General features: G+C 46.4%; 2 protein-coding genes across 9 annotated transcripts; one reads left to right on the top strand and one right to left on the bottom strand.

Annotated features, from left to right (window-relative positions):
• Window positions 1–99: 99 nt before the first annotated feature.
• myom1b (myomesin 1b) lies at window positions 100–22488 on the bottom strand. 8 transcript variants are annotated; one of them, XM_061805998.1, is made up of 40 exons: window positions 20312–22488; window positions 18940–19059; window positions 18695–18863; window positions 17508–17665; window positions 17329–17421; window positions 16876–16964; window positions 16670–16711; window positions 15866–16027; window positions 15636–15797; window positions 14667–14808; window positions 14321–14520; window positions 14202–14255; window positions 14000–14124; window positions 13265–13448; window positions 13009–13183; window positions 12713–12834; window positions 10399–10863; window positions 9446–9642; window positions 9071–9197; window positions 8719–8903; window positions 8499–8613; window positions 8277–8433; window positions 8097–8203; window positions 7869–7913; window positions 7641–7777; window positions 7416–7560; window positions 7084–7143; window positions 6939–7006; window positions 6735–6848; window positions 5991–6041; window positions 5649–5736; window positions 5271–5309; window positions 5075–5180; window positions 4836–5005; window positions 4717–4753; window positions 4611–4633; window positions 3348–3403; window positions 3048–3263; window positions 1089–1218; window positions 100–1017 (listed from the first exon to the last, which is right to left on the bottom strand). In XM_061805998.1, exons 1-40 carry the CDS (start codon window positions 20518–20520, stop codon window positions 884–886), a joined length of 5178 nt encoding a protein of 1725 aa, XP_061661982.1. In that variant the 5' UTR covers window positions 20521–22488; the 3' UTR covers window positions 100–883. The 8 variants fall into 8 exon arrangements, with proteins under 8 accessions (XP_061661982.1, XP_061661983.1, XP_061661984.1 ...); XM_061805999.1 differs by having other exon boundaries at window positions 6006–6041; XM_061806000.1 differs by lacking the exon at window positions 5991–6041.
• Window positions 22489–22640: 152 nt separating this feature from the next.
• myl12.1 (myosin, light chain 12, genome duplicate 1) lies at window positions 22641–25606 on the top strand. Its single transcript, XM_061806020.1, has 4 exons — window positions 22641–22793; window positions 24118–24318; window positions 25182–25343; window positions 25412–25606. The coding sequence occupies exons 2-4, from the start codon at window positions 24135–24137 to the stop codon at window positions 25582–25584; spliced, it is 519 nt and encodes a 172-aa protein (XP_061662004.1). The 5' UTR covers window positions 22641–22793; window positions 24118–24134; the 3' UTR covers window positions 25585–25606.

Genomic DNA, 25606 nt, shown 5'->3' with positions numbered 1-25606 from the left:
ATTTTCATCTTGTTTCAATATTAATTCCCCCCCCCCCCCCACACGCTTGCTTAAGAAAGCGCCAAATGATCCCGAACGTTTCATGTTGAATGCAATTTATTGGTGTGGTGAAAAAGAGAAACATGATGCACAACAAAGCAAACCAGGAGAAACAAAGTGTAAAAAGTGAACGAGCTGCGTGGAAATATGTATTTTTCTTATATTGGACTACCGTATATAATATGCAGCACCTCCTGATAAAAGATTATATAGTAGTGCCTTGATATGTGAGTCTTTGTAACTCTAAATCATCTTTTCCCTTTGAAATGAATGGAAATTCTATTAATTCGTTCCAGCAACCCCCCCCTCCAAAAAAAGTAGTAAATAAGCAATATGGCACGCTGTAATATTGTAATTTATACAAGGATCTAATAGTACCATAATCAAGCTAAATCATTCAGGCATTGTGATAAATTCATCGTAACCCCCTTTGCCACCAGCGGGCGTTATAATACAGCCAGTAGACATAAACGAAGAAGAGTTTAATTAGCCTATAAAATGCGGAAATAGTTATCGTTTCTTCTCGGAGGGTATACCTATGATTAGTCAAATTGTCTGTCTATATATGTTGACGCACCACTTGTGTTCAAATATTCCTTACTTGCTAGTCTACGTTTTTTTTTTCTTCCCCATTTTACGTTAGCATTAAGCTAGTGGGGGCATCCCTTGGCAAAGTTGTTTGGGTTTCTAACCATACAAAATTTAGCTTTAGCTGGGACTTGATTTAAATGCTAGCATAGCATCCATAACTTGAAAAAAAATCAGACCGACGACGTCTCGTTATTTTGAAAAGACGCCCGAGTTGGGTCATTTGAATCCGAAAGCGCCACCGTCTTTTTAGTTTTTAAGCTTTGTTTTGTACTTCAGCTGAATCCGTTCGATCTATTTGGTCACCAACGTCGTTTTCAGCAGTGACTCGTTTGTTTTCTCGCGGATTCTCCTTCAGGTCATCCATCTTGTCCGCTGCCGCCACGGATTCTGGGACGGGAGGGAGACATTTTTGTCGCAACGCTAGCGTCAAGATAGCGGTGGAGGTTGGGGGGGGGCACCTTTTCTCATCCCGGTGACGGCCGTTTTCATCTTGTCCTCCGGGGTGTTGGAACCAAAAACCACATTACCCTCGGCGTCAGTCCAGTACGAAGTCACGCCCAGGTCGGGCGTTCCCTCGATCACTTCCAACTAAATGATGGAAACCGACATGTTCATAAAAACCTCAAATACACACAAAAAATGAGTTCCTCTACTTACCCTCCCGCACCGAATTAGCCAAAGGAGTTTTTTTTTTTTTTATTAAATCAATTCAAAAAAAAAAAAGTCTTCAAAGTTTGCGTGCTGGATGTTCCCACTTCGCCGCGATCCGACCGGTCGCAGCGGCTGCGTCCGTTTTTCCCGCTCGCTGGATGTCGATGGAGACTAATCCGACGTCATTCCCTGACTGGACTTCGGCGGACGTGGTCTACGAGTCCGCTTTTAGTTTTTTATTGCGGCGCCGAGAACCAGGTGGGTAAAAACTCACTCCATCCGTGCATCCATTTTCTTTGGCGCTTATCCTCACGAGGGTCGCGGAGGAGTGCCGGAGCCCACCCCAGCTGTCGACGGGCAGGAGGCGGGGTGCATAGGTCCTCAGAACTACGAGGCCGACGCTAACCCTAAACCAGTTTCACTAATTGCCACGAAATTTGATGGACACGCCCCTCATAACTGGATGAACAAAGACGTCTCCTGGACCTCTCCCCCCCCCAAAAAAAAATCGGGAAACCTTCAGATTGGGTCCTGCTCCCGTTCATTCTCCGACTCACTAGCACCTCTTGTGGAACAATTTAATATTCCAAGATGTTTTGGGGGGGATTGGGGGACTAAATAAGCAAATATTTGGATTAGGGTTGGAGAACAGTGGTGGGCATGCTGGGTGGGGGTGGGGGGTCGGGTTCTCCAAGTGGTCCAAATCCATGAGAATCGGAGTGGAGGGTGTGGGTGGTGTAAAGGTGTCTGGGAGGGGGTTTCACGAAAAACTGAAGCAACTCGCAGATGAGTTTGGGTAGGGGGGGGGAGGTCCATGCTTTGTTTTATTACCATCATTAGTTCAATCGTGAAACAACAAAACGGTACGTGCACAAAAAACTGAGGGTGAAGGGGGGCTTCCGTCGCCGTGGTGGTCTTCATATTGGGTGGGCACAAAGTGGAAGTTGGCGATCACAACATTTAAAGTGACACACACAAAATAATCTGGTGAACATGATCATGTTTTATGCCATTTTACCACAAGTGCCGTCAGACTTTTGCTCAGACGCAGACCTGCGGTGAATCGCAAGTGGTTATGTGTCGATTGAAGGTTTTGTGGTGATTGCGGCCATACATAATCGCGCATTGATAAAATAATAACGCAAATGCAAAGCCCTCGTTATGGGCTTTCATATGACATATGACTCGATGTGGTTTGTCCGTAACCTATTTTATACGTTATAGCGATCTGCAAGTTTGGAGACCATCAGATAAATATTGTGAGAAAGATTGTTGTTGTTTTTTTTTTTTGCTGCGACGTTCCACCTCAAATCTTCGACCCGTATGAATTTCCCGAGTCATAAATAGCGAGCGAGACGGTGAAAATCCGACGTCGTGCCGCGGTGGCATTTTTTTTAATATTTTGAAAGTAGGGCCATATTTAGCGGTGCTCTGAGCGTCGGAAGTTCTGACCCACTTTGGAGAAAAATGGTAAAACGTGGATGAACACTCGCTATCGTGCTACGTGTTGCGGTGTGCTAACACAAAAATAAATAAAATACAACAATTAGTCCACATAGGTATTACAAACAAATAGTGAGACATTCTCCCCTAGATCCAAACATTTGAAACGCGTCGCTAACACATCCGACAAGTTCCCGACGAGGTAGGGTATTCGGCGGCGCCGATTTCAAGACAAAAACCACGAACCCGACCGACCCCTTCGTCGCCGGCGGGCGCGCTCACTTTTTGCGGCCGGCCACATCCTCGGGGATGAAGACACTTACGGTGAATTCCGCGCTCTCCGTGCCGTGCTTGTTCTTCACCAGGATGCTGTACTTGCCCGTGTCGGCCGTGCTCACCGCCGTGATGGTGAAGCTGGCGAACTTGCCCGACTCCAGGCGGAGGACGCAGTGCCCGTCGGACGTCAGCTCCCGGTCGTTCTTCAGCCACGTCACCTGGGGCAGCGGATCGCCCGAGATGTTGCAGGTGAGGTTGAGCGCCTGGCGGGAGGCGGAGACGGGGTTAGATTCCCGCTAGTTGCACAAGGGTCCGGAGTGAGGTTTTTCGGGTGGACTGATGTTCACCTTGCCCTCCTGGATAGTGACCACGTCGGGGAGGCCTCCTGCCACTCGGGCGCGATCTAAAACGGTAACGGGGGAACTCAAGTCCAAGGACAAATGGAAATTTCCGCTGTGGGAAGCGACGGATGAATGGTGGATAAGCGGATGAATGCATGACTTTATGGATGGGTTAAGTGGATGGATGGATGAATAGTTACTGTAAGTGGATAGGTAGATGGATGAGGAATTGTGATGAATGAATGAATGAATGAATGAACTATGCGACAGCAGACGAATGATACACGCAATGAACAAGTGGGGAGATGTGATCGATGAGTGTGTGAATGAATTTAAAATTTGGTAATGAATGGATGCTTGAGTGACTGTCGGATGAACATGTAAGTGTGAATGAGTGGATGAATGAAAGAATGAACAAGTGAAGGACAATGATGATGAATGTTAAGGGGACGAATGAAGGGGTAAGTGACAGACGTATGAATGAATGAATGAACTATGCAGCAGTGGACAAATACACACAATGAATGAATGGGGAAATGTGATCGATGAGTGGATGAATGAATTTAAATTTGGGGAATGAATGGATGCTTGATGAGTGACTGTCGGATGAACACATAAAAGTGAATGAGTGGATGAATGTGAGGATGAATGAAAGAATGAACAAGTGAAGAACGACATTGATGAATGTTAAAGGGACAAATGAAGGGGTACGTGACGATGAATGAACGAATAAATGAATGGATGTATGAATGAACTATGCAGCAGTGGACAAATACACACAATGAATGAATGGGGAAATGTGTTGGATGAGTGGATGAATGAATTTAAAAGTTTTGAATGAATGGATGCTTGATGAGTGACTGTCGGAGGAACACATAAAAGTGAATGAGTGGATGAATGTGAGGATGAATGAAAGAATGAACAAGTGAAGAAGGACAATGATGAATGTTAAAGGGACGAATGAAGGGGTACGTGACGATGAATGAACGAATAAATGAATGGATGAATGAATGAACTATGCAGCAGTGGACAAATACACACAATGAATGAATGGGGAAATGTGTTGGATGAGTGGATGAATGAATTTAAAAGTTTTGAATGAATGGACGCTTGATGAGCGACTGTCGGATGAACATGTAAAAGTGAATGAGTGGATGAATGTGAGGATGAATGAAAGAATGAACAAGTGAAGAAGGACAATGATGAATGTTAAAGGGACGAATGAATGAATGAATGAATGATTTGGGGAATCGCTGAAAAGCTGCTTACATTTTTCTGCAATGGCGGCCGCTCTGAAGAAGGGAACACATGACACGGATTGAGAAATACTTTCACAGGTGTTGAAGTCGGACACCAGCGAAACTACCGGACTCACTTGAGTCTCCTGAATTCCGCCAACGCGTCCTCATAGGCTGCAAAAGAGGAAGCAGACGCCGGTGAGACGACTCAGGCGTTGAAGAGAAATAGAAAATAAAAACAGGAAGCGAGAGCAACCTTGACCCGACAGCTCCACGGTCCTCCTCAGGCCGCCCCCGCCCTCGTTGATGTTGAACTCGATGGCGTACTTGCCCATGTCCTTCTCGGTGGGCTCGCTGATCTGCAGCCACAGCTGATCGCCCACCACGCCGCTCTTCAGTCGCTCCGAGAAGGCGACGGCCGAGTCTCTGTCGGGTTTGGGGGATCCCGTTTTAGACTAGTTTTTTTTAGGGGGGGTCGAGTCGAGGCCAACGCACTTGTAATGCCACGTGACGGGCAGCAGGTCGTTGTAGTAGCTGACGAAGGTGTAGAGGCGAATTCCCTGGTCCGTGCTCGTGATCTTCAGCGGCGTGGACGAGTTAGCTGTAAAACGCGACGTCACGATTGAAGTGGTTCCTTTGGGGGCGGGAGAACGTCACCGGAACTGGACTCCGACGCGGGGTTTCACCTCACCGATGTAGTTGAAGACTTCGTTCATCAGGTTCTTGAAACCTGGATGAAAACACGTTGAGTCGACAGCGTCAGGGGTAGTATTATGTTATTAAAATATGAGATTGTCATTGTGTTAGCATTTTAGCTGTTGGCTAGCTACAACCAGGTAACATCTATTAGCTTACTAGCTTGTGTGTAGCATTAACCAGACCGTGTGGTAACAATGCAGAAGAAAAACTAGCAATGAGCTATTGGGAAAATTGTTATTTAAAAAAAAAAAAAATATATATATATATATATATATATATATATACATAAAATATATCTCGCTTAATATTCTGGATCTAATGTCAAATTCACGGTTGATTTATTCGGAAGATCGCAAAAAAAAAAACCTACATTGGTCCGTCAGATTTAACTTGGACGCGTCTTTTCCCCGGTCGTCCTTCAAGACCGTTTCGTACACGCCGGCGTCCTTCTTGGAAATCTGTCGGGGAAGAGGGCAATGCATCGTGGGTATGACGCAGGGGGGAACGTCCGCGACGCCATAAAAAGGAAAAAAATAAAATAAAATGATAACGCTCTGATGAGTTTTTGCATGGAAAGCAGCAATGAACGAGCAAGCAAACGAGGATTATCTGAGAATTGATATTTTTTTTTAAAAAAATGTAAACGTAAAGTGAGCGAGCAAGCAAAAAATAAAATAAAATAAAATAAAATAAAATAGCAAGTGATGCCAACTTTAAGCGTCCTCACGGGGTGGTCGTCCGCAGAGCCGGCGGGGGGGTCGGGCTGCATTGGGGGAGAAACAATGTGACAGCAGCTGTGTTAGCATTAGCAACATTAGCGGCGTGGAATGGGGCGAGCGAGAAGTGGAAAGCAGAGAGTGAGAAAGAGAGAGAGAACAGATAATAATGAAATTATGATGGACTACTTATATCAGGAACTGACCATTATGATTATGGTTGTAACATGATTATTAGTATCACAAGAGAATAGATAATTATCAATAACTCACATACACTAAATTCAACATTTCAACCCGTGTTTGTTTATATTTAAGTGAATTATTTCCCGTAATGATGATTATATTACCATATAACGTTATTATTATTCTTATATTTAAATAAAAAAATACATTAAAATTTGGTGTAAAGATACACAGTGTATATGATTCAATATTAGCTAAAGCTTAATAATAAGTAGAAAGTAAATAAATTACACACATTTTTTTTGATGAAGTATATTATATACAGTATCAATATATGCTATGATAATTTTTATTACATTAATATGTTATCATAATAAAAGGGTTTTACTTTTTTCATTCTTAATAAACCTCCTTTAAATTAAAAAAAAAAATGTGTGGACCAAGCGTTTGTTTTTATTCAGGTTGAAGTCGTACGTCTTCAGGATTCCAATATCCCCAAAACGATCGATAATATTTATCGATATCATTTCAAATTGATGTCGTGTTCTCCGTACCTGCGCAATTTCCAGTTTGAGGACGCCCTCGGTGAAGGCCAGATTCTGGTCCGCCTTGATCTCCCGCCCGTCCTTGTACCAGACCGCCGACGTCTCTTTCTTGATGTTCCCCACCTTGAATACGGCGGGAAATATCGTACAATATTTTTACAGTTGTGCAAAAATACAATTTTAACATTTAAAAAAAGAAAAGCTCAGCGTTACCTTACACTTCAGCACCACACAACATTCTGGAGTGACCTCATAGCCTAAATACTCAATAAAGTGAGGACCTGGAACATAAAAATATGGAGTTATGAAAAACTGGGAACATAAAATGAAAATTTATGGATATGAACGCAAAGTAAACCTTGTTTTCGGAACCATTCTTTCCTCTGGAACTCCGATTCCTTCTGCAGATCCTTGAACACTGAAAAAGCAAAATGGCAGTTAGCACGCTATTGCTAATACCGTTGCTAACCGGTTAGCATTCAGCCGTCAAGTTCTGCACACCAGGGTTCGGACACAGTCCAAGCATTGAGGTCCATCCTCATCAATGAGAATAAAATGAATGCTAGTAATAAGATAAGAGTAAAAATACTCATAATCATCATACATGGGGCGACGATTGGATAGTTACAGCACTAGATGTGTTTCTGACGAGATCTGGCAAGGTGTTGGATTTGTGAATGGATCCCCTACCGTCTCCTATGAGTACCAAACTGGACTGGTTGGTGGCTTTTCCGTCCTGCATCTGGAAGGTGAAGGTGCCTTCATCCTCCGGCATCAGAGACTCCATGATCATCTCGACCACGCCCGTGTTCTTGTCAAAGCTCATCTTGTATTTCTGACAACAGAAAAAACAGCAGAGACGTCGCAAGAGACGGATTCGAAAAGAGGGATTGGCCGCCAGTATCGCGGACCGACCTCGCCTTGAGTCACCACGTTGTCGTTGAACACGTAGTCCACTTTGGCGTTCCCCGAAATCTGCTCGGCCTGCAGCCAGAAGCGAACTCTGCCCTTCTCCAGCATCTCCACGGCCAAATCGGACTTGAGCGGGATAGCTAACCAGGACGGAGGAGAAAGGCGGGAGACTGAGGAAGAGGACCGACTATACCGACGTCTACCTGCAAGCGGTGCTGTGGAGGAACTCACTGGGGAACTTGTGATCACGGCTGATCTCCAGCAGTCTCTTCAACTCTGTCACAAGCAACACGTTCAAAAAAAAAAACTCATTTCAGTTCGTGCGAAAATGCAGCACAGTTGTACTTGGAGCGGGTTTCACTTTTGGGGTTTTTAAAAGAGTACTAAATGTTATTAGCTACCCTAAGTTTCAGTGTCAAAAACAAAGCACAATGTAACAATACGTGGCAAGTTTCACACCTTCGGGTGAGATGGTGTAGCTGGATGAAGCGCCATCGGTGTGGGTGACCAGGCATGAATAAATACCGATGTCTTCCTCTCCGGGGGACTCGAACGTGAGTTTGGATCTGGACGGAAAAATGATAATTATCACCAGAATGAGCGGCTATTCGTTGGCGAGTCCGTTGGTGAAATTCTCACTTGTTCCCTTTGCTTTCCACGGTCAGGCGCGGCGAGTCGTCCATGTCCTCGTAGTTCTTGGACCACACGAATTTGGAGTCAGGGGTCATGTCGGCGCATTCGAAGTTGAGAGAGATGATGCCGTCATCGTCCACGTCCACCGCGATCTCCTTGGTGCCTGCGATGGGATGAGCGATGATTCTAAGCATCGAGCCACGACTAATAGTCGCGTTGTTTTCATACCCGGCCTGGTCACGGCTTGGACAGGCTCGGAGATGTCCGAGGTCTTCCCCACGCCGGCTTGGTTCTGAGCTCGCACGCGGAATACGTACGTCCCTTCCTCCTTCAGGTTCTTCACCTGCAGAACCAAGAAGATCCTTTAAAATTCCTATCGTCTCTGCTGCGTTCACTGAGCGCCGAGAAGTGTTTGAACTTTAGTCGCTATCAGCGCTCTGAGGTTGACCTTGAAGAAGGTGTTCTGCGAGGCCTTGGTGTTGAGTCCTCTCCAAGCTTCCTCTGGGCCTTCGGCCTCCTTCATATCTACGTAGAAGCCGTTGACGGGATTCCGCCCTTGGTACACTGGAGGTCTCCAAAGCAACACCATGGAGTCGGCTCGGACCTCTCGCAGCTGCAGATCGTGAGGAGGTCCTAGTGTCCCAAAAAAAAAAAAACCATCAAAATAAGAGCACACATGTCCCGAATGAGTCACAGAGTATTTCCTCCTGCAATTCATTCAGTGATCTGGTCGTAGACAGAAATGTTTTTTTGTTGTGCGGACATCAGCGGCCTATCGGTTTTGGCGTGGATCCTCGCACCTGGAACCGCGATGGTCCACTCTTCGCACAGGAACGTTTCACTCGGAAGGGACGGGATGCCGACGCCCGCAATGTTTGCCGCCCGAACCTGGAACTGGTACTTCTTGTTCTCCTTCAGGTCGGTCACCTGCCCGCACAAAATCAAATCCGATCAAGTTTTAGTCTTAATGAACCTATTTCTGTCTTCACTGAGCCGAACATGGAAGTTTTTGGAATGTAGGAGTAAGCCGGAGTACCCGGATAAAACCCACAAAAGCAACATGCAAACGCCACACAGGAAGCCAAGAGCTGAGAGCCTCAAACCTGCGAGGCAGACATGACTTTGGAACCTTTCTGCCAAAACAGAAGCACCACCAAACCTGTTTTTGAACTCACCCTGTAGGCGCGCTCGCTGACCGCTCTGATATTGGCCTCGTGCCACTCTCCCGCCACGCCATCGACGACCTCGCGGTAGTCCACGAAGTACCCGCTGATATCGGCGCCTCCGATGAAGGTGGGCTGCTTCCACGTCAGCACCATGGAGTCACGTACGCACTCCAGCACGCTGATGCCGAATGGCGGCGCAGGCGACGCTGAGGTAACACACGCGCAATCAAATCAGCCAGACCCTCAGCGAAAAGGTAAACGGTACTTGGGGGGCTTGGTGCAGTTAGTTGATGTCAGATTTCACCTAAATGGGTTGCAGGTGGTTACTAGTAGTGTGGGATAATCTGACATTGATGTTGTGGTGGTGGTGGGGGGGTGCCTTAAGAGACTTTGGGGCAACAAAACACCACCCCGAGCGGGAAGGTTGTGGAAAGCCAGCACAAGGTCTAAGCGTGTCGGCTTGGGAGTTAGAGTCCATCAGTTGGGGTTTCACGATGACTTACCTGCCCGGAGAACGTCACAGTACACAGTTCACCGCCTGCTCTTTATTTGCGGTGGTGCGAAATAGAAGCAACTTGAGTACATCTTTCAGGTATGTGTACTTTAGCTGAGTAGGTGTTTACTCCCTAAAACTGAAAACAGGCAGCTCTGGCTACTTTCTACTTCGGACTTTGTCAAAGTAGGCATGATGTATAGAGACACGTCAAGAGAGAATTATCAAAGCTACACAAATATGATGTCTTGTTAGCATAGCAGTCAAGTCAACGCTAGCTAACTCTTTGGTTTGAAAAAACAGAGTGTGTACATACTTTTAACATCTATTTTTTTTACACAAGTATCTGGATTTCTACTCAAATACAAGGTCTGCCACCGCTGAGCAAGTGGATAAAGAAAAAATTGTTTGATTGGCGAGCTGTTGGGGAGATGAGTTTTTGCACTTCCCACCCTTCTGCGGTGCTCACCTTCATTTTCAGCCCGTGCGTCCGGCCCCGCCGGCTCCCGGTTAGCAGAAGCATCTACTGACAACTCGCATGCCTGCTTGACCCCTGGGGGGTTACGGGCTGTCTTTTCAGCTGGCCCCTCGGCGCAAGGCGTGCCTAAGTGTGCTGCTATGTCAGTAAGTGCTTCACAAAGTAAGCCTGGCGGAGGCTCTGAGGGCGGCTCGTTCGCCGCAATCGGGTTCGCGCAGCCCCTCTCTGACCCTTTGTTGTTACAGTCCGAGGGGCCGGAGCTAGCCACCACCGCCGCCGCCGCCGCCCCGGGCCCCCTCACGGGGAGCTCGGGGTCGGCCTGAGCTTTGCTTTTTGTGTCAGCCAGGATCTGGACAGTGTCATGCGCGCCCGTCCAGTGTGGCCTGTGCGCGGTTAGTTGACCCTGGTTACCCCCCGGCCCCGTCTCCGGCAACACACCATGAGGGATGCCGCCCCCTACAAGGAGTTAGCAGAGAGAATCAAGAGAAGCACTTTTAAATACAAGCACATAAATACAGTTACAATTTAGAGGATTAAAAAAAACAAACAAACAGTAAATAAGAACCTAAAAGATGTCTTCATCTGACTGGGAGGGACAATGAAGACAAGATGGCCAACAAGTGACATCCATGTGAGGACAAGATGAAAACGTGCAAACACAAGACAGTAATCCCCATATTTGCATTTCACTAGTCCCAAATTCACCAATTTGGTATTTTTTTTCCCCGCGAAACCTATCCCAAACTATTCACACCAAAAAACGTTTTTCTGTACTTTTACTGGAACGCCTACACTTCCACTAGGTGACGCCAAATCTCTGCCTAAAAGAAAAGTGAATCGATTTCGACGAAGTTGGTGAAGTGACGGAACTTGATTGACGGTCAAGGTTTGTACTTCGCAGGGGCCGCTAAGTTTAGCCGAGGTTGTCCGGTCAAGAAGTTACACAAGAGTTTTGCGGGCAATCAAATTATCTGTACGCCATGTATGTATTTTGAGAATACAATGCGTGTGAAATGATATGACGAAGTGTTTTGGATCAAGGTTTGTGGTCTAGTAGCTAATTATAAACGTCCCTGGGGTGCGTTTTCGCTATTTGCCCCAGGGCTTGCTTTGTATTCGCAGGCGGATTACCGTCGTCGATGCTGATGGGGTTCCCATTGACACGGGTTTCATTGGAAGAATTCTGAGTCGTTTGACAGAATTTTACCAATTAGCATGTCGCTAGCAGGGCTTACATCGGCATTAGTACAACAAAAGTGCTTCAGAAAGGGAAAACAAATATGACAGGTTTTTGTTACGACTCAAAATGTGTTAAGTTTGTAGCTGAAGGGGGTTTAGAAGAGGTCTTGCAGGGAGTAGATGACAACGTAATCAATATATATATATATATATATATATATATATATATATATATATATATAATATACACGATACGTTTACAAAAAATAAGTGCAGTCACCTTATTTACAGTCAGTTTCAAATTTAACTTTAAAAGAATCCAACTCAAATATTCTCATTTTAATTTGAAAAAAATTGAAATGTTAATTGTAAATATTTGATTCTGACACCAAAAGGACTTCAAGTTTTTAAATCGATTTGCCTTTTTCAGAGACTAAAACGAACTTCTTTAACTAGAATGCAAAAGTTATCTTTTAAAAGGTAGCAGAAACGGAGAATCAGAGTAGATTCTGACGTCAAAATAAAATCCGCTGTCCCACCATAGGAACAAGAACGCTTAAAAGTATTTCTGTTTTTCTCAAGCTGCAGCACCTCTCCCTGAAAACCCCTGATTAGCACGGTTGAAACATGCAGGTAAATGCGAAAGGGTTCAACGGAGAAAGTTGTTAGTTGCCTGGTGCTGATGGGGTTCTGTGCGCTGGTACCTTGAACACCGAGGGGTGGCTTTGCCGAACCATCTCGTGCCCGGGACGAGCGAGGGAAACGGGGGAAAGGGAAAGGAAGGATGCTGGTTGTGTGATTCTCGGGCTGGTTTGTAACCACCGCTGAATTGGATCGCACTGACCCAAATTAGAGGAAGTCTACAAGTCCTGACCCGCTTCGGGCTGTGCAGGGAGCTGGTGCTTGGTTTGGTTTGGGTGGATGTTGGTGGGGCAGAGCAGACAATAAAAAGTGACAGAGTGGCAGAGTGCAACCACGGCGGAGTGGAACAGTGTGGGAGTGCAATGTGACTCAAGAGAACACAGGTGATCAGATGCCACATCTTCGATATCACATATGCTATAAACGTAGATAAACATAGCTTCGAAGATCCCTTCAAAGATATCTTTGTGCTCATTCTCCTCACCGATCGCAGCCTTCACCTCCACAGGCTCTGATTCCGGAGAGAACTGACTGAGTCCTGCGGGGTTCACGGCCCTCACCCTGAACACATACTTCTCTCCGGTCATCAGACCGTGACAGATAAACCTAAAAAGACAATTGCACTGTTAGAGTTAAAAGTACTTGAATCAAATTTAGGAGATCTCGATCAGCTTGGACATAAGTTAAACCTCTACCGAGAAGGTAAGCTAGGTACTAAGCAAGTTCCATATGTGTTTCCATCGTTGAAAATTGAACAAAGTTACACAATTCAAGGTTGACCTGGTCACGTTGACGGGTTTGTTGTTGCACGGCTCCCAGACATTGCTGCCCACGATGCTGGCCTCGATGTAGTAGCCCACCAACTCTTTGGCATCATGGGACGCTTCCCAGGAAACCACCACCGACGTGTCCGTGTTCCTCGTTGGGACCACTTTGCTCGGAGCAGATGGAGTGTCTGCGGATTCAAACATTTTCCCATTGTCACACTCAAGAGCGCAGCTCTTCGGCTGTACATGCAACCGGGGCTTTCTCTGACCGAGCTTGTCGCCGACCGTGGTGGCTTCAGTGGGGTCGGATGGTTCGCCGACCCCGGCGGCGTTGCAGCAACGGACGCGGAAGCTGTAGGAGTTTCCCTCGGCCAGGTCAAACAGTGCGAAACGAGGCGACTTGACCGGAATCTCGGTGTTCACCCTTTGCCAGCTGTCTGTGCCTGAGACACACTTAAGGGACAGGAAAGAAATCACCGAAATGATCTTTTCAGCTCCACCAGCCAGTTTTCTTTGGGATCAAAGGGTACTGGAATGGGCTTTGGGCTCAACTCCACCTGACCTAACATGTCCTCAGTCACTTTCAGGCTTCCTATCATCAAGACTCGACTTGACTTTTTATAACTTGGGACTCGTTTAAAAGTTGAAGGTCAAGACTTGAAAGTTAATTTATGACTTGAACATACGTATGTGAATTACTCCAACCTCTGGCAAACAGAGAGGATTTAAAGTCATTGGTATTTCCTATGGTGTCAGCACATACGACTGACTGTACCACATCACCTGTCTTCTTTGGCAGGGTACACTTTCGCAATGCTGAGATGAGATCTGACGCCATTTACGTAACTGACACAGCTCTCCATCTCATCCTGGCTCCCCTCGGTTGTCAGACTAGTCACATCAGGATTTCCCGTTCCAAAGCATACTGAGGCAAGCAGAACTGAACTGACCAGCTTGATGTTCATGTGACTTTGTTTTGATTAGCGCTTCACTTGTTCAGTTACCTTCTCCACATAGTACATGACACCTTCCAGGCCTTTCTCGCCAGGGGGCTTCCAGCTGAGCACCAAGTAGTTCTTGGTTGCTTCTGTCACCTGCAGTTCACGAGGTCTGCCAGGAACAATACCCTCTGGCCAAAGATTAATGAGGAATGAGTCAAGATTTGGACAAACTAACCTGGACAAAGGTTTTGCTGATCTTATAAACCTGCAGGTTCCTCCTCTGTGACGATGATCTGGCCAGTCCAAGGAGCAGAGGTACCTGGCAAAGAGAAGATGGCGACTCAGTGCAGTCGTTGGTCTAATAGAGCGTCCAAAGCATGGTACCTCTCATGCGGGCGCGGTCAGCCGGGTCCATGGCGGCCACGGGCTCGGACACCCGGGAAGGACGGCTCATGCCACTCTTGTTGACGGCGCGCACACGGAAAATATAGGAACGGCCTTCGACCAATCCGGTGACCGGGAATCGGGCAAACTTGACAGGGGTGTCGTTGCACTGGATCCAGTGGCTTGTCCCAACCTCACACCTGCGTGTGTTGCATGAAAATGCATACTAGCATTTTTTAATGCACATATCTTCAATTTTGTCACAGGATAAGAGTATGGATGAGGGCTAGGTTTAGGATCTGGGTCGGGAAGAGGTTTTGGTTTTCCAGAAAATATAGGTTCGAACCTGTCTACAAAGTAACCCAGGATTGAGTCGCCACCGTCGACTGCCGGCTGCTTCCAGGAGACTATGATGTAGTCCTTGTTGGCATCAAGGCAGCACACATCCAGGGGGGCCCCTGGCGCTCCTTCCACCTCGGCGTCAGCATCTAAGGTAGAGCAGAAAGATAAGTCGTCTCGCTTGCTGCCTTTGGATCGTCAACCAATGGTTAATTAAGTTTTAATTAATCCTGCACTAATGAGCAAGAAACTGAGCACCCCTTTGGGTCCCTTTGGGCCTGATATTCCAGTTATTGGATTATCTCATTGGAGCCGTTCCACAACCAAGTCCACTTAAAATAGTGTGACTGGAGAAAACCACGACAGAGACTGACGAGTGTTCCGGCGTTCCCGCTGTGGATTACCTGGGACAGGATGGAAAAGGTCAGATGGTCTCCAAGGAGGGGGGAGGCTCGCCATGATAAGCTTCGCTCTTTTTCCACGCTATTCCGTCTCGAGCGAAGATATTTTAAAACCACGAGCTCATGCTCAAACGTTTTGTTCGTTGAATGTGGCACAAGTTGTTGAAAGATTACCCCGAGCGATTATGCTGCGGTGTGGGGTGTGTTGAGATTCAATCTACCGCCCCCGATCTGGTTGGAAAATGGATCTGCCAATCACTGACAATCATAAATGATAAACCTGTTCAATATTTATGACTTTGGTTTCTTCTTTGTGTTTTCCATTAGCCTTGATTTGCTCTGCTCGTGTTTCCTCTCAGAGGTCAGTGTTGGTACCGCACCAGACATTGTAATGTGCTGTTATGTGATCTCAAGAGTACACCACACACGATAAGTACGGAAAAACTGGCAAGGACAACTTGTGTTGGGTCTCTTAAACCACTTAACCGCACAAAAAAAGCAAAACTACCGGTATTTCCCACGAGAATTATAAGATTTTTTTTTTTTTTCCCCCTCAGTTTTTCACGCCGGCTCACCTCTCACAAAAACGTAGGCAGAGTAGGTTTTGGATCCAGACTTGGTGGAGACGCGGAGTGTGTAGAGCCCTTCGTCTTCTTTGTTGAGGTGTGTGAGGGTTAGTGTGGCCCGGTCACCGCTCCAGTGCATGTGGTTCCACTTGGACGGTGACAGCAGAACGCCTGAATTGAGGAGGAGTTGCGAAAATCACGTTAAAGTCAACCAAAAATCCAAGCCAAGGCGTACCTACCGTCTCTGTACCACTGCACTTCAGGTTGGTAGCGGTCCAGAGCCGGGTGGATGATGACCGTGCACCCCAAGCTCATCGTCTCACCCTCCCTGCCGAAGGACACGCCGAACTTGTCGACCATGTGGGTCTGGAAGGTGATGCCATACTCGGACACGGGTCCCACTAGGAGAAAGAACCCCAGAGAAAACCATCTTTAGCTAAACGGTGACGCAAAAAACTACTAGGTGGTCAAACTAGGTATTGTCATGCATTAAACTATCGGGGCCACCACAAACCAAGGGTGAAAACGGATGATAATAATAATGATAATCTAAACTACGAATGACATTGGTTAATTTCATAATCGTACAGCTAAATGACGAATGGAGCCTGATTAAATCTACAGCCTAGTGGGACTAGTGATGGGTTAAAGAATACCGATGGCAACCATGCTGCACATATGTAGTGGCTTCGTGATGTTAGCCACACCAGAACCACGTGACCCGGTTACCTTTCACAACGGTCCCTGCAGCAGCAACCGGGAAACAACGGAATCAAGTGAATAACAAAATGATACTGTATTATCATTTTCGTCAAAAAAAAAAGAAAAAAAAATGAAAGGGTGGCAGTTATTCTAGGAACTGTTGCCATCTAAGGGCAGCGTTATGATTGCATTCACCTGGGAGTTTATACCACGTTTTAGGGACTTGCTACGGCTCTTGTCTGGCACCTGATTCGTGCAGGTGTAGCTGACCAGTGGCTTCAGTGAAACATTATCGTACAGTAAAATCAAATCTTACAGAGACCAAATGAGTTTATACGTACGTCTCGGTGCGGGCAGGAACTCGTCCACTTCCCCTTTAAACCCTGTGTGATGACAGCGGTGACTATGTTTATTTTGCGTTCGAAACGCGAGATGGTGTTTTGCCATATGTCGAATGCCGCATGTCGGACAAAAGCCGCCTAATCACAGCGGCATCCCGAGGCCGGGATGTCGGTATACGGCACGAGCATGTTTTGGGCTGATTTACTTTTTACGACGACCGAGGCGAAGGCCGACGCCTCCCCCTTGACATTCATGGCCGAGACGCGATACTGGGCCGTGTCCTCAAAATCGCACCTGGAAAGAAGAGAACGTCAGATAAACGGCGCTGGTAATACGCTCATTCCGTCGTACCCTTAAACCCCCCTCCTGTATCCCTCCACCGCCGTGTAAATAATACCAAGTATGTAAGCCCACGACTGTAAGCGGCTCTCGGACTCCCGGCCAGGAATACCGTTGCTATAAAGAGACACGGCTGGTGATGTCACGGACACCGGGTGCCGACCGCGACATTATGCTCCAAGTATCTGAAACAATTCGGTTTCCGATCTCTAGATGACACCTCGTTAGTATTGTGGTGTTCCCAAAAGCTGCAACCGATTATGTTTGTGAGTCTATGTTTATTACATGAACAAAGTCTTCATTTGCAGTCAGCACCTACCTGTTGATCTCCAGTGAGTGCACGCTGTATTTGCTTTCGATTTTGTACTTGCCGGTATTGGCAAGGGGGTCGATGGCCACGTTATTTTTGTACCTTTCCGGAGGAAGAAGGAATAGAACTTTCAAATTTCGGATTTGAAATGACTGGGCGGGATGTTGAGAGGCTTTTGCGCTCCCTACCAAACGACTCGGGGGTCTGGCCAGCCGCTGATGGTGCAGTGGAGCCTCACGCACTGCTTCTCCCACACGGTGTGCGAGCGAGGCTTGATGATGAACTCCGGGCCGTGCATCAGGCTGTCTTCGTTCATGCGCTTGAAGTGCTCCTCGTGTTCGTGGACCTGCAACAAAAAAGAAGCGGGAACGGCCCATCCAATCCCACCCAAAAGAATGACTTGTCATGACCTGATGCTACATCCTGAAAATGTTTTTATCAATGGTGTTCCATCCAAATCAGTGGGTCACCGACCACCTAAAGGTTGGTAGGAACTGACTCCAAAAATTGAATCACTGGGAAGCACTTCTTTGTACTCCGTTCATTAAGAAGTCGACGGGAAAAGGTAGCTCTGGTAGATCCGGCGGGTGTTGTTAACATAGGGGTGTACAGCACATGTATTTGGATTTTTGTTTCCAGAACAAGGACCATATTCAGTAAGGGTAAGGAAGTGTCTACAGCATAATTTGCTGTAGTTCCATTTAGCTAGCTTCACTCTCTAGCCACAGCTGCTCCGGCGACAAACACTGTGCAGCTCAGCCTCTGGCTTACGGACATCATGGCTTAGCAAAATACTTCTGGCAGGACGGTAGCATCAAAATCAAGGCAGTTCCCACTTCTTGCATTTTCCTAAAAAGAAAATATTCAACACTGAACTGGGATATTTGGTAGACCCGTAACAACCTATGAATAGCCTGGACAAGCCTTGGCTAATGAGACACAAAAAGACCCAGGGGGGGTAAACATGGCGCTTCTTTGGAATGCCTGAAGAATTTATCACTCTCCAGCACGTCTGGCCGGGACAAACAAGTACAGCGGAGTCACGTTTCCGAGCTTAATGAATGGCTGCATCACGCAGAGATATTAATGTCTCCCTTGTGTGTGGGCGAGATCTTCGCCAAGCTGCCGCTGACCCCGGTAGTCTAGTGGTATGCACGTCTGCCTCAAAGTTCTTCGATTGAGGGTTCAAATATAGCCTTCCTGTGTGAATTTTGAACGTTGTCTAGATACTCCGACTTTCTGCCACATTCAAACTAGATTAATTGTCCAGTGGTGTGAATGTGAGAGTGACTGATTGTTGGTTTGCGTGTTGCCTATGATTGGCTGGTGACCAGTCTAGAGTGTACCCCAGTTCTCGCCCAAAGCCACCACTGACCGTTTTATTAAACGAGATACGCTGGGCCGTTTCACGCATGGCCTCCTTCCTGGAGATCTGCTCCGACCGTTCCATCTCCAGACCGCTGGTGAACACATCGCGGCTCTCCATATAGGCGGCAGTGTCCCGCAGTTTTGTCTTGTCCGAATATCCCGCCGCAAACTCTTGGCTTGATGGGAGAGAATCGACTTAGCGGCGGGCACCACGTATGACAACCCCTCAAGACTGAAGACAGAAGATGGTACCTGGTCCTGAAGATGGGCACCACGTAGCCGATGATTTGGTTCTCACGGTCCACAGCTAAGTAGGAGGGCTTAGTTCCCTTCGTCAGCGGGTCCAATCCAGATTGTGAGGACCAATCAAGCCTGAGGCATAAGGGATATACTTTAGGTACGAGATTGGTCCATTCCTGAAGTTACATTCGTGTAGACTCTACAACGGGTTTCTTCAAATGTCGAACTCTGGTCTGTATCGGGACCAAGAGGAGTTCTGTTTAAGATTTGTGGGACTGATGACTTGTTCAAACGTTACGGCATTAGACTGGGAAAACTGAGTTTTTAAAAAAAATAATGGATGGACCAATAACTTTTTTATTCTTCCATAAATCAACACAAAACTGTTTTATCTCATCTGTTGCAAAATTGTGGCTTTGAAATTTCAATTTTGTTTGACAGGTCGGCTGCGCGAATGGAAACACTTTGGACCTTTCGCCCTGAGAAAACCTTTGCATCCGGACCCCTCTGGTTTTGAATTGAAGATCCCTGTTCCACACGAATGTAACCAATGCACTCCGTGATAACTTGTTGCACATTTTCCGCCCCCAAATACAGGAAACGTTCAATAACTTTGAGGCTATTGTACAATTGAAATGACCAAAAAAGTCCCAGACCCCATCCAGTGCAGGTTTTATGTCATGCGGTATGTTAGTGGAACTGAGACGGTCACTTGTCTCCGGTGGGGTTTCTGGCCACTGTCCACAGCTACAAATGACGACGTAGCATTTGGTTGCTGCATCGTAAGCTCCCCTTTCCTCACCCTGGGGTCCAGGTGGGGTGCCCGTGGGGAGGATCGGGTGGCGCTAACAAAACCTTAACCCCCCTGAGCTGTTCGCACGCTCCGAGCAAATGTATTTAAAGATATCCGATGCGCTCCTTCGGATTGGATTGCCGTGTAGGCTGTCGGGAGCATCCTCCGAGGGGCCGGGACCCGAAGGTTCAACGCCGAAAAGCATTGCGCCATCACGAAAATCCTTGAAATCAAACTTAAGGTTCATGCACCAGTTTGGTCTTAGTCATCACTAATAGGACAACTATGTTCTACTCCTGAGGCAAAACTGGGAACTAAAAATGAGCCGTAAGATTTATTTCTGAATTGTTTTTGCTAGAAATCAAGGACAAAGAATCAAAAATTATGAAAGGTTAGTCGATTTTTGAAGTTTGTTTCCATGCGAATGAGCAAAGGCAAATGAGCTCCGCCTACGTGACGTCAACAGGCAGAAAAGTTCAGGTGAGGGAAGGATGCAATGGAACGGGGATGATCCCAAGTGAGGATGGACTTCCAATCAGGGAATGGCGTTAAGAGGGGGTGGACCATGGCGGAGAACCTCATCCATCTTACCCCCTGGTTCTGGTGCCACCGCTGCCGCCGCTGGCGCTCGCAGCGTACCTGCCGCCCGACTGGTACCGGTATCCCCGGTCGTAGCCGCGGCGGTACTTGCGGTAGAACGGTACCGAGCCGGACATGCTTGGCGGTGCCTGCCGATTTGTTTCCCCTGCTGGGTTAGCGTTCGAGAGCTTTATCAGAACATGTTCCTCCACGCCGAACATGTATTGTTAATTTAGCAGTCCAGTCGTATACGGGCAGACATCTCACATGCTTCACGCTCGGAACGAGAAACTCACCTTTCTGCGTCCACGGGACAGTCGCCACTTACCCCCTCACCGCTACAAGTCACCTGCTCAGGACAATTCCACAATATGTCAAGTAGGGAAGCGCGGAAGGTAGGTACTGTAGGTAGGTGGAAAAGATCGCGGTGCACACAACCAAAATAATTTGAGGCCCCCCCTGGACAGAATGTCCGTGTGGAAGCCGCAACCTTTTAAGGCCACGGCGGGGATAAATATAGCCCAGCCAGGCGGGGACTGCGCGGGGGTCGCAGGTCGCCGTCCAATAAGCAACCGGCGCCTGATAAGCAGGTGAACGACAGCGTTTGTTTCGAACCTCAACATCAGTCAAAGTAGATTCAGCTCCACTTTCAAGTGTAAAAACAAGTTCAGCGCTGCGCGATAAAACAAAAAGTAAAAGCGCTAATCTCGACAGATGATGATAAAAGGGAACAGGAACGCTTTTCCCGCCAGTCCTGTAAACCCAAATCGAACCATTCAATCTACTAATCAAATTTACATTTTAACAACGTTAGCATTGTAATGACTGCAATGTATTGTAACTGAATTTCACGTGTCACAGTAAATATAGTTACATCTGGGGTTTATGTTTATCATCACACTTTACCTCTTCGCCATCACTCGTGTCTACTTATTGTAATGCGTAGTACCATATGTCGTTATTTAATCTAATGAGTTGGCCAAAGTGCAAAAAATGCTGGCTAATGGTTGGCTAATGCTATTAGCTAGCTACTTATGGTTATGTGCAGCTGTTGTAAACACCACAATGTCTGTGCCTCTTCCTTAACTCCCCCGGGGAGCTTTTATTTTATTTTTGTCTTTAGCTTATAGCTTATCGCAAAATCTCAGCTGCGTGGCGATGTGCCGCGTCTAACTTTAGCCGGCGTAGCTATTGTTACGCCGCATTGTCTCCTCGGGCCATGAAAGCATCGGGTTCCACTCTCATTCGTGCCAGCCAACGTCACCAAGCGGGCAGGACATACATAAGTCATGTAATGTAACATAAATGACACAAAATTCACATTTGAATGACATGAAAAATTTTAACTGAGCGGATCAGCAAGCCGAATGAGGTCATAAATGTGTAATACATCGCAAGCTAGTTTACTTTATGTTTAGAATTGAATAATTCCATTGGATACTCCCCGATTTGATGTAGTAACTTAGTGAAATCTTTTAATTTTCTCCCGGAATGCTAAAAAAAAATTCTAACGTTCTTCAGCCCCGTGTTGCAGTTCTAATTTCCGTCCGCTAGATGTCGACAAAGTGACCATCCCGCCCTCACACACCTCCAACCCAAAACAACAACAACAACAACAACAACATGAAGAAAACTATCTACACTTTTAAAACAGTAGCAAAATAACCTCGTGTAGTGTTTTTTTTTTTTTAAACAAAACTTAAAATGGCCACTGATAAAGAGTAAACACTGTTCGTGCTTCCAAAATTCCTGACGTCTTCCCCCCCTCTTGACTCATGTTCCTGATGTTGAATTCCTGGCTTAGTAAGCCTCCTCCCTGCAAAGCAATGACTGCCGTGCCACAACTGTTGTCTGTCCATCTATTATTAACTTTTCGATCACCATTTTCCCTGCGTTATTACCACTACTCGTGGGAAACATATATGGTCAAAAACAACAAGCAGAGCAAAACATAGCAGCGGGGGGGAAAAAAAACAACGAAAATCACATTTAAAAATTGTGTTACGTAGGTGTATTTTTTTAATACACGTTTTGACCCAGAGATTTGATATTCTTTATCTATTGTTTTTATGGCCCGACATTGCATAATATGGTGGATCGAGCTCCTCTTTCCATATATGGACATACACACGAACGTCAACTGACGTAGCAGGGAGATTGGTAACGTTACAATTTCTCTTATAGGGGAGTTAGCAATCAAACTATCAATATGTTTGGTCAGGAACATGCATAAATGTATCAATGTGGCGTGTTTTTAGAAATATAAAAAGTATTTAATGTGTTTATCTGACCTAAAACCGCGTTGTATTCATTTTATCAAAAGCATAAATGTTTTCCAAGCCACGTAACACACCCCAGGTTTAATTTGAGTTGGTACCTCCCGACTGGGTGCAAGACGCCAACATGACAAGTCAGGAAGTGAAGGGCGGTGGTTGAGAGTAAAAAGAACTCCTCCAGCAATCTCAAGTGATACCGAACCACTTGTTGTCGTCAGGTAAGACTACATTTAATTCGTAAAATTAAAAGATATTTTCACTATCGTTTCCATTTGTTACATTCGTATAAGTTAATATGCTTCTGTTTGAGGGATCGACGCAGAAGAACTCGGGGCGGTTAGCCGCCTAGCCGTCGTTCGCTCCTCGCGGCGGTCGCCAATCCGTTTTTGTCGACAAATTGAAATAATGAGCGAAAAATACGACATTTAGACATGTATTGATTTTTAGGACGCCCATATGTTCCACGGAGATGGATTTTGGTGTGTTAGCTACCGAGTTCGAGTTGTGTGGTGTTGGTGTGCCATTCGGGGCCCTGCCCGCATTCCACTTTGGGGTTGTAAAATTGCGTCGTTTGTTTTATTTGGGAGTTCCAAAGTGAAACGAAGTTGGAGTTAATTGTTACGTTTTCGTGCGTAATATTGGAGAAAAATGTTTTTCTGAAGTAAGAAGGTGTGTCTTTGTTTACGCCTAAAGCAGAAGTTGACCCGATACTACTACTTTCGTAAATAGAATTGTCACAAAATGTCGGACTACTTTACTGTAACATTTGGTTTGACGTAATTAAGTTTAAACTGAGCTGAGTTGTTGTCAAAGTCTCATTTTCTCCTCTTGTCACCAATGTTTGTCCCCCTAAATTGTGAGTTTTGCCATTATAAATTGGTTTAAAAAGCAGTATAAAAAAAATGCGATTATGGAACCTAAACATGGTGCTACTATGGCTCCATGGTATGATCTTAAAAGAAAAGCAGTAATTTTCCATAAACTTAAAAGAAGTAATGGAAATTATTTTCTTACAGGTAATTTGAAACTAAATTGTGCAAGGTGGGGGGGGGGCACATCTGTCAAAGATCTGCCACTTGGGTGCCGGTCTTATCTGTGAATATCCTGAATATATCACTGCAAAAACTATTAAAATATCTTATCTATGGACACAAAATTTGATGTTTGACACCCTAAATAACTCGTGGCTATAAATATTTGTCCTGAAAGGAATGACTTGAACTTGCACGAGTGCGCTAAGACGAGCCAGTCGATGACGGTCGGTCATGTCTGAGCCTGTCGCGGCTCATTCCACTCGTTTCCCCAGTTTTCCACAAGCGCCTCGGCGTGCGTAAGGTCCGCATTGGACAACCTGGCCTCATAAGGGCATCCGCGCGCGTGTCGCGGCGAGGCAGTGATCTAGAAAGACGGCGAAAACTTCCATTTATAGCGACCGTCGGGATGCGCCGGCCGGGGAACAAAGACGGTGCAGAAATGCCGGTCGGGAACAGTTTAAATCAATTTTTTTTTAATTTTTATTTTAATTTTTTTTTCCCGGCGCAGGGATCGAAAGAGTCAAGATGTCGAGCAAACGGGCAAAGGGCAAGACCACCAAGAAGCGCCCCCAGCGCGCCACCTCCAATGTCTTCGCCATGTTCGACCAGTCGCAGATCCAGGAGTTCAAGGAGGCCTTCAACATGATCGACCAGAACCGCGACGGCTTTGTGGACAAGGAGGACCTCCACGACATGCTGGCCTCGCTGGGTGAGCGCTGGCGTCTTTCTCGGCCGCGTGAACTCAGGGAGGTTTCTTTTTTTGGGCCTTCCTGTTGCATTTTCGTCCCAATATTTTCAATATCGGTCACTCCCCGTAGTGACCGGCCCCATAGCTCAGTGGTCAGAGCATTGGTTTGGTATCTCACTGGGGCCTCTAAGAACGGGTTGCGTCAGGAAGGGCATCCAGCGTAAAAATAAAAAAAAAACAAACAAAACAAAAAAAAAAAACGTTCCCGACCAACTATGAGCATTCATCTGAGATGTCACGCTGTGGCGACCCCTAACGGGACAAGCCGAAAGAAACTTTTTTTTTTTTTTTTAAGTCACTCACATTTGAAAAATGTACAGGTGAGCTCAGTCATGCCCGCAGATTTTAAAATTATAGGTGTTGGTCCACCGGTCATGCCCGCGCATATAAAGTTGCGGGTGTGTGTTCTGTTTGTAATTATTAGTGTGCCCCTTTAAGAGCGGAGCGGGGGTGGTGTCAGGTCAACTCGGAAGTAGAAGTGGGCTTCATGCGCGCTGCGTGTGCGACAATTGCGCAGCTTAGAGGGAACATTGGTCAAGAACTCACAAAAAAAGCGACGTCTTTTAATATCTATGTACATCTACTCTTTTAATATCTATGTATTTCTACTCGTAAGAAATTTTATCGGCGTGATTTTGCGAGTTCGACGTTGCGCGCGTGTCAAATCACGGTGACTGCAATATCTTTATCATCGCTGTGCACGTATGTCGTAATGTTATCGTTAAAAATAATTAGCCAGGAAATGCCTCTGTCGGGAACGGGCAGGGCGGACAAAATACATAATCGACGTCTTAAACGTTCGTTGGCGTGCGCGCGCTTCGCAGGTAAAAATCCCAACGACGACTACCTGGAGGCCATGATGAACGAAGCTCCCGGGCCCATCAACTTCACCATGTTCCTCACCATGTTCGGGGAGAAGCTCAACGGCACCGACCCCGAGGACGTCATCAGGAATGCCTTCGCCTGTTTCGACGAAGAGGGCACAGGTTAAAAAATAAAAATGATAAAAGCATCTGTGGGGGGGGGGCGAAAAATAATTGTGGGGATCCTTCAGGTTTCATCCCGGAAGATTACCTGAGGGAGCTTCTCACGACGATGGGCGACCGCTTCACGGAAGACGAAGTGGACGAGCTCTTCCGCGAGGCGCCCATCGACAAGAAGAACAACTTCAACTACGTGGAGTTCACGCGCATCCTGAAGCACGGCGCCAAGGATAAGGACGATTAAAACGAAAGCAAAAAAAAAAAAA

The sequence above is a fragment of the Syngnathoides biaculeatus genome, chromosome 19 (assembly GCF_019802595.1).
Source record: "Syngnathoides biaculeatus isolate LvHL_M chromosome 19, ASM1980259v1, whole genome shotgun sequence".
In the NCBI taxonomy this organism is placed as follows: domain Eukaryota; kingdom Metazoa; phylum Chordata; class Actinopteri; order Syngnathiformes; family Syngnathidae; genus Syngnathoides; species Syngnathoides biaculeatus.
This window is presented reverse-complemented; position numbering and strand designations above follow the sequence as displayed.

What these genes read in the sequence shown, in the direction of transcription:
- myom1b (XM_061805998.1), bottom strand. Translation starts at nt 20,520, where the DNA reads ATGTTCGGCGTGGAGGAACATGTTCTGATAAAGCTCTCGAACGCTAAC. An exon ending in CACAGAGGAGGAACCTGCAG is followed by an intron (nt 14,125 to 14,201) that starts GTTTATAAGATC and finishes ATCTTTGGCCAG; the next exon opens with AGGGTATTGTTCCTGGCAGA. An exon ending in TCAGCGAGCGCGCCTACAGG is followed by an intron (nt 9,198 to 9,445) that starts GTGAGTTCAAAA and finishes TTGTGCGGGCAG; the next exon opens with GTGACCGACCTGAAGGAGAA.
- myl12.1 (XM_061806020.1), top strand. Translation starts at nt 24,135, where the DNA reads ATGTCGAGCAAACGGGCAAAGGGCAAGACCACCAAGAAGCGCCCCCAG. An exon ending in CGACATGCTGGCCTCGCTGG is followed by an intron (nt 24,319 to 25,181) that starts GTGAGCGCTGGC and finishes CGCGCTTCGCAG; the next exon opens with GTAAAAATCCCAACGACGAC. An exon ending in TTTCGACGAAGAGGGCACAG is followed by an intron (nt 25,344 to 25,411) that starts GTTAAAAAATAA and finishes GGGATCCTTCAG; the next exon opens with GTTTCATCCCGGAAGATTAC.